A 12662-nucleotide genomic window follows, 5' to 3' on the forward strand; every position below is an offset into this window, starting at 1 on the left:
GTCTATAAACTATACATTCACACAAATAAATAAATAGACATATATATAAACACTGCGTGTAAATGCAGATCCACACATACCTACAGAGTACGGCTCAGCAGGGCATAGATTTGCAGTAACTCAACGCTCAGTTAGTACAGACAAGCTCAGTTCCCACAAGGCCATTTCCTGTTCTGGACAGTGAGATGGAGCCCCCTCGTGGAGAGAAGGAGAGATATGTTTGGTTCACAGCAACTTTACTGAATGTATCTTTCAGTCCTGGTATTAGTATTGTATATAACTGTTCTTCCTCATGAAAATGTATATGTTGGACTGATGCCAGGAAAGGCGGTCTTTAATGGATATCACACATTTTCACACACACACACAATCTTAAGGGGGAGGTCTAAAACTATCTCTAAAATATCAGAGACAAGAATTAATCAGTTGTTTTTATAAGCAATTTTTAATTGGCAAAACCAAAAAGAAAGTACAGCACAAATATAAGTTTTACGTAGTGATACAGGTATAAATAAAGCAGTCTGTCACAAATGTTGAATAAGTTCATAGTTATTGTGACGTCATTTCAGAAAGTTTTTCGGACCACAGTACCCCCAGATCACGGTGTCCTACAGTTGTCCTGTTTGTAGTTCATTAACTATCATCCCAGAGTCTTTTGCAGTCCATTGACAACCATGTTTGTAGTCTCTGTCAGAGAAAAGTGTGAAACACACGAGTCTTCAGGCTCCTGTTCTTGGGCACGTTCTGGACGGAGTACTTGATGACCTTGTATAACTTGGGGCAGGAGCTCAGGTTGGTGAGCGGGAAGCGGCGGACTGAGTGCTTCTTTCTGTGAACGTTCCAGAAGGAAGAGGAGCAGCGCTGGAGAACCTCGATGCTGACCGCAAACTGGTCGGATGCCCACTGGGACAACTTCACCATGACAACGGTGGAGCTGAAGCTGCAGGAGTGAGGAGACACACCTCGGAACAGGGACTCCCCGGGACGCAGGGACACGCCTCTCTCCCAGACCAGCCCCGCCTCCTCGCCCTCCCCGACGTCGCCAAGGTTACAGAGGGCCAGCAGACACACCTGTTCCAGGTCCTTGTTGCCGTGGCAGCGGAGCAGGACCCCTGCCAGGCGGGGCATCACCCCCTGTCTCAGTAGCTGCTCCTGGTGAGCGTCTGAGAACATACCAGGAAAATAAGTTGAGTAAAAGAGAGAAAAATCTTCAGAGCTGCTATGCCATGATGATGTACCCATCACACTGCTAGGAAGGTTTGTATACGTGTGTCTTAGCAGTGAGGAGACCTGGACTCACGGCTTTCGTAGCTCATGCGTGCTATGGCCAATCCAGCGTAGAGAAGAACTTCCTCATCCCCACAGCTCAACACACACAGCAGCGCTGACACCAACCCTGCCTCCCCAAACCGCTTCCTCACTAGAGCTGAAACTCACACTCATCAAAACTGTATTCCCTTGAGAGTGTATGTTCTTCATACATCTTTTTGCTCTGTGTGACTCACGTTCTCGAGCAAGTTCAGCCACGAGTCTTGCAGAGATGAGGGTGAGAGGACCTTTGCTCTGAAAGGTGTGGGCCAGCACAGGCAGGATCCCACTTATCACCACCTGCTCAGGAGTGCCCCTCTCTGGACAGACAAGGAATCACGAGTCACACACAATGCAAATACTTGTCATATATTCAGACTGCCATATTTCAGACAGAAATACATGACAAAATGTAATAATTACATATATGAGAAAGCTTCCTGATACACAAAAGTTGCACTTTTCTCAGAAAATATATAAATATATTTTTTTCTCAGAAAATATATAAACAAAAAGTTTACTTATGAATAGAAGTAGGCTATGTGTGCACACTGTATTCGTTTTTTTATATTGCTTACATGCATTGGTCAAAACTGAAGTCAGATTGTCAACTCTTCAGTCAGCAAAACAGAAGTGAATAATATCTTTTTTTTATAATGCTTTCACAAAAAATGCATTCAATGACCATTCATCTCCAAAATCCATGAACTCTTTTCTCATTCATACTCCACCACATTTTTCCAATAACACACTGTTTCCAAAACAGTTAAAAACACATTCAAAACCCAGGTATGGCAAATGTTGTGTATTTCTGCGGTAACCAGATTGAAAGTCTTTGCAGAATATTTACTGTATTAATTTCAAACACATCTGATTTCAGCTGTTTTTTGTCTCATAACCAAACAGACAAAATGGGACAGCTTTGGAATGATTTACAGTTTAGAAACTTGGATGAAGGAAGACAGGCTGGTGGGAAAAGAAGAGAGGCAAGGAGAGAATGCCTGGAGGACAAGGGAGAGGAAGACCAAGGGCGGCAGTCTTTGATGAGATAAGGGCCACAATTATGGTCAAATACAGGAGAGAGGGAGAACTAGAACCCTAACAGTACTGTACAGAGTAATTACATGATACATGCTGTTTTTTGTACTTATTATTGCAATTGCATTATCATTAACAATTTGGTTTGGTGTTTTTAGTTAATATTTGTGTATTTCTAGTGTACGTCTATATATGTATATATATAGTACGTACTATATGTATATATATATTCGTACTATCTATAGAGTAAACATATGTAAAACATAAAGGATACTGAAGCAAATTGCTGCTTTTCTGATTCATTGTTGTATTGACTTTTGTAGTCAGAGTGAAAAGTTGTTGTTTTTTGTTCTATGATGAAAAACTGATTTATGTGAAAAATCATTAGAACTTCAAAGATAAAAGTCCATCATTTTTGTAATGCTCCCTGTTGTTGGGGTGTTTTAAGTCAGTGTGTTATGAGTGACAATGTATGCTTCTGAGTGAGAATTGTTTCCAGTGTTATGGTCAAACAAGCTTATTTTGAGACATGTATAAAGTGTGTTGGCGGTTTGAGTGAGTTTTGGAGGAGAGATGAACTGTTTGGCCCACCTGCTAATGCAGCCTGTGTGAAAATGTTTTTGGCTTCAGTTTTGACCAACGCATGTAAGCAATCGGAAAAAAAACCTTTAAGTACATAATCAACAGCCTTGCAAGCCCCTCCATCTGTCACCCTCCCTCTCTTCTTTACTCTGAGACAAATACGGCTTAGCGTGTGTCAGTGTTTATCCTCAGAGGTCAGCCCTCTCTCTCTCTCTCTCCCACCTACCAGCCCTCCCTCCTCTCTCTCCCTCTCTCACTTACCAGCCCTCCCTCCTCTCTCTCTCCCTCTCTCTCTCTCTCTCTCTCACCAGCCCTCCCTCCTCTCTCTCTCCCACCTACCAGCCCTCCCTCCTCTTTCTCTCTCTCTCTCTCTCTCTCTCCCACCTAACACCCTTCCATTCTCTTTCTCCCACATACCAGCCCTCCTCCCTGCTATCTGTCTCTTTCTCTCTCTATCCCTTACTAGCCCCCTCTCTATCTCCTACATGCCCTCCCTCCTTCCCCTCTCTCACCTACCTCCCCTCCCTCCTCTCTCCCGTCCTCTATCCATCCCCTACCCTTCTCAGTTCACTGACATGACAGAACACCACCGCTCTGCTGGTGTGTGTTTGTGTGGCTCACTCCTATCTTGTACGATGGTGAGCAGCACATCCAGATGGGGTCTGAGTTCCTCCTCTATGAGTTCTGTGCTGACTCTGATGGCATCTAAAGCACGGTTGAGAGAGTCTACAAGTGGAAAAGAAATTTGAGTAGACAGAACAAGAAAAGAAATACCACACATATCCTACATGATATGAACACACCATAGAACGGCTGTACATTTGTTAGCATTTAGTACATCTTCTCTAATATATATGTAAATTATCAGGCAAGCTACTTGTTATGTTCCGGCCCTGCTCCGGTGGTTCCAGGCCACATCTTCTACTCCACCTGCTCAGTAGACACACCTACCTTCTATCATCTAATCCCGGACAGTATATCTACCCCGGTTCAGCTACAGTGGTAGTCTCTCACCCTTGGTCGTTCACTTCACGACTCACCATTTTCCTGTGCCTCCAGGATCACTGTACTTCACCCCTGCCTGCCTGCCTGCCTCCCACCCCTGCTGACCAGACCCTGGACCCGGCCTAGCACCATTCTGGTCACTCTGCTTTACATGTTCGCTCGCTTGGACATTTACAATAAACCCTTTTTTCTGCTTTTTTCTTTCTTACACTGTCTGTGCCTGCATTTGTGCCTGCCCCATCGTTTTCAACTAGGCTCCTTTTCACAGCCAGGCCCAGAGATTTACAATAATCACTACTAAGTCTACTAGAATGTGGCACATCATCTGCCATATATACAAATTCTTTGAAATAGGAAAGTGTTATGACAAGTTGTTATGACCAAAATACAAGCAAAATGGATAGCTTGTGATGTAGACTGCTGTGTATGGTTTGTAGTACCTAAGCAGCTGGTCAGCAGCATGTTCAATTGAACAAGAACCGATTCAACCAGTACTGTATTTGTGATGCTTTAGATAACACTGTTAATTTTCATTTGTTTTTTTCTCTTCTACTACTACAGCTTTCACTATTCGAAAATTTAATAATAAGCATCACAGTAAACAAAAACAACACAAGTTGTCACAACTATTCCATTCTTCCAGTGAGTGTTTCTGTAGCTGGCCTCCAGGGAGCTTGCTGTCTCATGGATTCTCAGGCTGTGGAGTCTGAGTGCTGTCTTGTTTCCACTCACCTATAGGAAATCGCTGGACTGGTAGACTGGGTTTGCATTTAGCCATGGGTGTTCTTAACTGTGTCGCACAAGGGTCCAATGTGGTTCAATCCCTGAGTTCCATGGTTGGTGCTTGGTCAAGTCTTCTGTGTAACCAACAGTGTCCATCTTTAGCCTCACCTACACTCCTCTCTGCTGCTGGCGCATGTTCTTTATCTTTGTGAGTGGATAACTGATCTTCTGAACCCGCTCAGTCCTGCTGTCGCTCATGCAGGTTATGTTTCTGTAGACACACTGACACAGGCTCTCCTGTCCTGATATCTGCATGTTTTCTTTTTCTCACCCACTCCTCGTGCCGTGTTCCACTGTCCCTCTCTGCCTCGCTCTCTCTCTCTTACACTAATTCAGAGTAAATCCTAATTCTCTGCAAAGCTGCTCTCCCTCCCTCCCTTCCCCAATGTTGATGTGTAAGAGGCCCTCGGCTTTCTCTCCAGTGGAGAGTTCCCTCTCTAGTCCCCCCCAGTCACAACAACAGCAAGCTCAGAGAAACAGCACACCTTCCAGCCACTCCAACCAGCTGAGGGCACACCCTCTTCTAAGAGGCCTTCCCAGACTCGGATGGACATGATGAAGATGTTCTGTGCTAGCTAGAGTGTGCACACACTGTAGAGAAGTAGACATTTAAGGGAAGTCGCAGACTGGAGCTAGTTGTGTCAAGAACGTGTCCCAGGGGTCTCCCTGTCTCCTAGTGCTCCTTCTGTCTCTCTCTGTCTCTGTGTCTCTCTGTGTCTCTCTGTGTCTGTCTGTGTGTCTCTCTGTGTCTGTCTCTGTGTCTCTCTGTGTCTGTCTCTGTGTCTCTCTGTGTCTGTCTGTCCACTAGTCCCTGTATGTCTCCATGTTAGTGTTATGTCGTGGGCATGTCTATCTTTCTCCCTCTCCCTTCTGGTTCCAGCTCCACCTACACACCTGCCTTCTATCACTTCAACTCTGCAGCCGATCAACCTTCGCTTCTTCATCCACTCCTCATCTGATCGTCGTTTCAGCTCAGTGGTAGTCACACGTTTCCGACCGCTTTAGTCTAGTAAGTATCTTCCAAGTTGTATCTTCTCTTGTGCTCAAGTTCATTCCTTGCCTGCCTGCCAGACTGCCCACTGCCCCAACCTGCCTATGCTGTTCACCTTCACTCGGACCAGGGCTCGACAATAACGATGGCCCGGACCCAGTAAAAAGTAATGTCGGGACAGTTAAACTAGCAACTCACTGTCCCGATCGGGCCAGTGCAAAGCATTGATTGAAAAAAAAATCGCATTGTAAAACTTAACATCCTGCATGTTTTGCTATCTGCTAAATGCATTTAACTTTGCAGCTCGTGGGGCGCAACGTTGGCCAATCAAGAGTTGAGTAGTGAGTGACGAGTGGTTGTCAAATTGTAATTCTCAAATAAAAAAAAAACTGGCGCGCGACACTGAAGTGAAGATGGCAGCAAAGGAGAGCTACAAGCTCAAACGGAAGCGACTTTTTAAATGTAAGTAAGATGCACTGTGTCGTCTGTCGTATGTTCCCGTCTAAAGCAGACAAAAGTGGAAGGTACAAAAAAGTTTTTACACAGGTACCGACAATTTTCGAAAACAATCCCTGACCAGCCATGCTAATAGCAGACAGCACCTGGTTTGCGTGACAGCTAAGCGGATGGTTGACAATCCATCTTCCAGGCCGTTGACGATGCTGGTCAGGAATTTAAATGCAGATGCCCATCGTGTTATTGCACGACTTGTAACAATGGCATATCACGTAATAAAGACGAGCCAGCCGTTCGCCTCGTTCCCCCGGGCTATTGAACTGCAGCAGAAGAATGGTGTCGACTTGGGTACTTAGTATCATACTGATGAAATGCTATGGAACCTTTTATATATTAGCATTGAGGGACCAGAGGTTTCAGTTTCAGCCGGAGTTGTGCAGAGATGGCTGTCAGGAGGGAAGAGAGCATGTCATGTTTGAGGTTAAGTCAATTGTTTTGCTGAATATTACCTTTTTATTTTTTATCACTTTTCTTTTTATATCCAGGATGTGTTTAATAAATGGTTAAACATGTTAACAGAATAACATAACTTATAAGTCTTTGGTTTTGTTGTAACAATGATAAATTACAACTTTTGGAAGGGGGGGGGCAGTAAAAATTGTCTTGGGGCCAGTAAGTTTCAAAAATGTTAATGTTGAGCCCTGACTCCTAAAGCAACAGTCATCTTCCATAAAACTTCCTATACTTCACTTATCCTGTGTCTGTTTTCTCTGTACAACCAAGTTGTCAATGCCAGTTATCCATAATGTAGAATGCAATGATATCTGGCCATTTTGCACCAAATTCATAACTTGAATCTGTCAAACAAGTTAGCAGACCATGTTATTGGTTTAGCCTATACAAGGCACAACTGACAAGGACCTGATCACCTTCTGTCCTGTATGATAACTACGAGAGACAAAAATACAAATATGAAGTTTAGTTAAGAAATGTATGCCTTTAATACAAGCATTTCAGCAATTCAGGTTTCATTATAAACATTCTCTCGCTGATTATTGACATATTGTGATCTGCTTCAAAAGGGAAAAGACAGGAAAAGAAGACAAACTGAAAGCCTTACTTGGAGAACTATTTTTTGGGATCGAACAAATCTGAGAAATGTATTTCTGTCTGTCTCTTCCTCCATCCAGTGCTGATGGGGATTACTGTTAGAAACATTTATCAATCTCAAGCAAGCTTCTGCTATCATTAACTAAGTAAAAAACTAAAGGAGTGAGCATCATGATCACTCCATGTGAATGTCCTCTCCAGCCCTGTCCATGGGGCAGACCTGAGCAGCTACGAAAATCCCAAAGTTCTGGACCTCCACAGAGAGCATGGTTCGTCTGGGTCAGGATGCTCTCACACTGCTCCTGGGGTGGTGAGGCCGCTGGAGATGGTCTCATACCCAACGGAAACCAGGGTGAGGACGCTACTCTGCACATCCTCGCTCTGCTGCTGCTGGCTCTCCATGATAACAGGGGCTTCGCACTCTGGCCGTACCTTCTTCCTGCCTCTGCCCTTTCCCAGACCCTTCCCTTGCCCTTTCACCCCTCGGGCTGCTCTCTGGGGCTTGTTGTCATCAACGCAGCGGGGCTTGCGGTGACGGCGGCGGATGCGTCTCATTGGTGGGCCTGAGTCGGCGGGGTCGGAGGCCGCAGCGCCCGACAGTATGCGGATCTGACGGTCGATCACCATGGCGATCATGTCCAGGGTGATGTCAATCATTCCCAGGCCCAGGCCGTGGGTGACGTTGTCGAACGCACCGCTGTTTACCGGATCACGGAAGCACTTCCTCATGTCCTCCAGGTGGGTCCTACAAACACCAGAGGGAGAACATGAGGAACAGGGCCAGGCTAGCAGCAGAACCTGGAACAACGGCAGCAGTCTTACTTGGTTTCAATGATCTTGGACCAGTGCTGGACTGTGTTGGTCTCAGGTATGAGCTGTTTGGCCATTTTGCCAAAGTCGATGTAGTCATGTGAGAAGTCCTTCATGTCATGACATAGTGCCCTGGTGTCACCTGCAAAACACAGCCATCCATGAGAGGAGAAAAGGCATCCCACTCACACACACACTGTCACACACACTCACACATAGCCCTACCCTCGGTGAGCTTGGAGAAGGACGAGGAGACAGCAGTGGTGGTGCTGGGGCTTAGGCCCAGGATGTTCAGGGACTCCAGCAGAGTCTTCTTGCTGGCCGGCCCTCGGCTCACCCTGGTGTAGGCTGCTAGCGAGCGCAGCGACATCCTCTCTGGGGGTTGCAGGCGCCGCTGGATCTCCTCATACGAGATCAGGTACTTCCCTACAACCAGGGAGACGCTGGGGGTGATGTGGTTGGACTACACTCTCAACTGCACACATTCCAATCTCATCTAGTTCACAAAGTCTTCAATATGTTTATTTACATATTTTCCTGTCCAACCAATGATCCTATTTTTACTGTACTACTCTGTTGTACAGCGTACTGCTTGATCTGTCTTAAATAGACTAGTAAGATACAGGACATTTCAGACAGACAGTTTCCCATGATCTTTCCCTGGCTGGATGTGAGTACTTACGAGCCTTGGAGCCCTTCATGTTGGGGTCCAGGAGAGATGACACCTCAGCAAAAGGCACGTGGGGAACCAGGCTGTGGCTGAGAGCCTGCTCCTGTGTGTGGACCACATTCCCGGCCAGGTCCGCTGCCTGGATTTGGGCTGGATTGACTACTACTCCAGATTGCTGTCCCGGGCCCTCCACAAGCGTCATAGGGGTGCCGGACAAACCTGGCAACTCCCCACCCATCGGGCCGACACTGTTGGTTTGCTCTGCTGAAACCTGGAAGATCCCCATGACTGGCTTGACCACGGTGAACACCATGTTCCCCTGGGCGTCTAGCCCCACAACACTGGGAGACGCGTCCATTTCCATTGACTAGGGAGGCTTGGAGGAATGGTGACTTTACTGCTATATGGCAAGTTTCTCCTACTTATTCGGCTCTACAAAATATACATATGCTTTATATTTAGAACAAGGTCACGGCTGGGCTCACGGAGATGCTGGATGTTTACTTTTGGTTTTTGCCGTCTTTCATGGTTTTACCAAGCCATTATTGTTTGTTCTTATGGATTTCAATCTGTAGACAGAAAAAAGGCACAATTTCACAAACTATTTCGAGGTGAATTATCAAGAACAATCCGTCACAACAAAGCAGTAGGGATCTGTCTGGTTGCCTGGAGAAAGGACTCCTGAAAAGGCTGGATGTGTTGACGACGACGTCACACTCTAATCACCATAAGTAGTAAGTATCTACGACAGCGCTTCTAGTTTGGCTGAGCCAAGTGCGCTGTGTACTCGCAACAAAAATATTTTTTCTCAAAGATGCTCCGTCAGTAACAAATCAAACATAATAACATAATTCTTTGTGGACTTTTGAAATTATATTTCTGTTTCGGTGCTTTGTGCAAACTGGCTAAATAGGTCACATTTCGTGACTTTGTCTGAAAATGGCTGCTAGGCCGCGGTAGGGTAGATTGAATGTTTGGTAAGGAACGAACTATTATAATCAATAAACAGTAATATAGACCCAGGACTGGTTGTTCCGAATTTCTCCACTAACCAAACCAACGCAAGTAGTGACGGCTTTCCTACTCACCGCTCTGTTTTTGCCTAAAAGGGCACTGATCCTAGAACGGTCCGTGGTGGAACCACCGACATTTCCTTCTTCGCCGCTCTTCCTACAGCGGGTTGCAAATCAGCTGTACATGTACTACCGCCTGAGTTACGTTACCTCTGTGCCTATTGGTCGAATAATCCGTCATTCAAGAAATAGGGCTACACATTATTTGCCTTGAATGACGTCGATCGAGTTGAAGGGGTGGAATTTCCGACTGCGCTAAGAATCTTAACAATGAAATTCCGCTCAGATAATCTGTATATAAAAATAAAAATCCACCCCCCCCAACACTTTCGGTTTCCAAAAGACAGATTGGAAACCCACCACGAGAAGGGAAACGTTTTCTTATTAATATCAGCTCAGCCACTATCATGTTCGGGCCAACCACGTCTTCGCATCCAATTTCTTGCACTTTCAACGTTTGAACACAAGGTTGTAGTATAGGCTAACCAAATGTGTGTGTGAGTACCTGGTCATTTAATATCAGAAGATACTTATTATTTGGAATCAACCTGCACAGATTCTCATTCAAACAAACTTCCTCAAATATCCTCACTAACTAAAGGAGTGTGAAATAATTCCAACACACACACAGCTCATGTGGTGGAGGTGGGAGATGCCGGTAGTGTTTTGAGCATCTTCTGACACACACACACATCATAGATACACACATCACAAACACATACACACATCACAGACACTGCCTGCTGTGGATGTTATCTGTGAACGCAACCGGCAGCAAGAAACATATGATGAGCGATCTGCTGCTGTGTGGGCCCAGGGGAGTGCTACACTACACTTTCTCTATCTCTATCTCTCTCTGCCTGACCCTCCCTCCTTCCCTCTCTTCCGTCAGCTGTGTTTCTCACACAGCCTTCTGAGACAGGAGACAGGTGTTCCGTAAGCACTGTGATCCTTGTTTGATCTAAACATTTGTCCATAGTAATTTTACCTAGAGTTCATCCAATGTCAGTGGTATATTTGCTGAAAGTGACACATTATGAGGAGGACAGCCTAACAGCGATGGCCTCAAAGCAGGACATAACATTCAGGAAACTAACAAGGTGATGTTCCATGTGTCTCAACTACTACAGCTACATGTATTGAGGCATTTTTAGACCATTACGGATAATCAGATCATTTTTTTTAGTTTAGGACATCATCTACAAGACATTGGACAGGGTGAAGTTCCAGTAAGATCCTAGGTCAGTACCATTAGATCCTGGTTAGAACCATAAGATCCTGGGTTTAGTACCACTAGCCGTCCCCATGATATATACAGTCAGGTCCATAAATATTTGGACATTGACACAATTTTCATCATTTTGGCTCTGTATACCACCACAATGGATTTGAAATGAAACAATCAAGATGTGCTAAGGAGTAGCGTCACACATATGTGATTCTGAACATTCCAACCGACTATTTTCCAATAGACAAAAACTATATGACAAACGCTATAGTATGGCTTCAAAATTTACAATTAGGAGGCTAACAAGTAACACTAGCAGGTAGTAGCATTGCTACGAGTATTATGCTAGGTTGCTAGGTAACGGAAGCTAACTAAAACTAGCTAGCTTCCGTTTTGGAAAAATAACTCACTCCTTAAAAGGTTAAGTGCAGACTTTCAGCTTTAATTTCAGGGTATTTACATCCAAATCAGGTGAACGGTGTAGGAATTACAACACATTTGATATGTGGCCCCCCCCTTTTTAAGGGACCAAAAGTAATTGGACAATTGGCTGCTCAGCTGTTCCATGGCCAGGTGTATGTTATTCCCTCATAAAGGGAGTTCGTTATTTCATTGACAAGGAGCAGATAAAAGGTCTAGAGTTCATTTCAAGTATGGTATTTGTGTTTGGAATCTGTTGCTGTCAACTCTCAATATGAAGTCCAAAGAGCTGTCACCATCAGTGAAGCAAGCCATCATTAGGCTGAAAAATCAAAACAAACCTATCAGAGAGATAGCAAAAACATTAGGTGTGGCCAAATCAACTGTTTGGTACATTCTTAAAAAGAAAGAACGCACTGGTGAGCTCAGCAACACCAAAAGACCCGGAAGACCACGGAAAACAACTGTGGTGGATGACAGAAGAATTCTTTCCCTGGTGAAGAAAAACCCCTTCACAACAGTTGGCCAGATCAAGAACACTCTCCAGGAGGTAGGCGTATCTGTGTCAAAGTCAACAATTAAGAGAAGACTTCACCAGAGTAAATACAGAGGGTTCACCACAAGATGTAAACCATTGGTGAGTCTCAAAAACAGGAAGACCAGATTAGAGTTTGCCAAAAAACATCTAAAAGAGCCTGTACAGTTCTGGAACAACATCCTATGGACAGATGAGACCAAGATCAACTTGTACCAGAATGATGGGAAGAGAAGAGTATGGAGAAGGGAAGGAACTGCTCATGATCCAAAGCATACCACCTCATCAGTGAAGCATGGTGGAGGTAGTGTTATGGCGTGGGCATGTATGGCTGCCAATGGAACTGGTTCCCTTGTATTTATCGATGATGTGACTGCTGACAAAAGCAGTAGGATGAATTCTGAAGTGTTTCGGGCAATATTATCTGCTCAGATTCAACCAAATGCTTCAGAACTCATAGGACGGCGCTTCACAGTGCAGATGGACAATGACCCGAAGCATACTGCGAAAGCAACCAAAGAGTTTTTTTAAGGCAAAGAAGTGGAATGTTCTGCAATGGCCAAGTCAATCACCTGACCTAAATCCAATTGAGCATGCATTTCACTTGCTAAAGACAAAAATGAAGGGAAAATGCCCAAAGAACAAGCAGGAAC

At 44.8% G+C, this 12662-nt stretch overlaps 2 protein-coding genes across 3 annotated transcripts; both read right to left on the reverse strand.

Annotated features, from left to right (window-relative positions):
• Nucleotides 1-410: 410 nt before the first annotated feature.
• On the reverse strand, nucleotides 411-5015 carry si:dkey-21e13.3 (uncharacterized protein LOC100150043 homolog). Of its 2 annotated transcripts, none has more exons than XM_062474499.1 (5): nucleotides 4666-5015; nucleotides 3550-3654; nucleotides 1506-1628; nucleotides 1301-1420; nucleotides 411-1163 (listed from the first exon to the last, which is right to left on the reverse strand). In XM_062474499.1, the coding sequence occupies exons 1-5, from the start codon at nucleotides 4709-4711 to the stop codon at nucleotides 691-693; spliced, it is 867 nt and encodes a 288-aa protein (XP_062330483.1). In that variant the 5' UTR covers nucleotides 4712-5015; the 3' UTR covers nucleotides 411-690. The 2 variants fall into 2 exon arrangements, with proteins under 2 accessions (XP_062330483.1, XP_062330482.1); XM_062474498.1 differs by having other exon boundaries at nucleotides 1301-1426.
• Nucleotides 5016-7146: 2131 nt separating this feature from the next.
• Nucleotides 7147-10144, reverse strand: si:ch73-127m5.2 (uncharacterized protein LOC561202 homolog). The gene is made up of 5 exons (XM_062474492.1): nucleotides 9842-10144; nucleotides 8766-9322; nucleotides 8309-8509; nucleotides 8096-8225; nucleotides 7147-8018 (listed from the first exon to the last, which is right to left on the reverse strand). The coding sequence occupies exons 2-5, from the start codon at nucleotides 9115-9117 to the stop codon at nucleotides 7565-7567; spliced, it is 1137 nt and encodes a 378-aa protein (XP_062330476.1). The 5' UTR covers nucleotides 9118-9322; nucleotides 9842-10144; the 3' UTR covers nucleotides 7147-7564.
• Nucleotides 10145-12662: the final 2518 nt, after the last annotated feature.

Source organism: Osmerus eperlanus, chromosome 12, assembly GCF_963692335.1.
Source record: "Osmerus eperlanus chromosome 12, fOsmEpe2.1, whole genome shotgun sequence".
NCBI lineage: Eukaryota > Metazoa > Chordata > Actinopteri > Osmeriformes > Osmeridae > Osmerus > Osmerus eperlanus.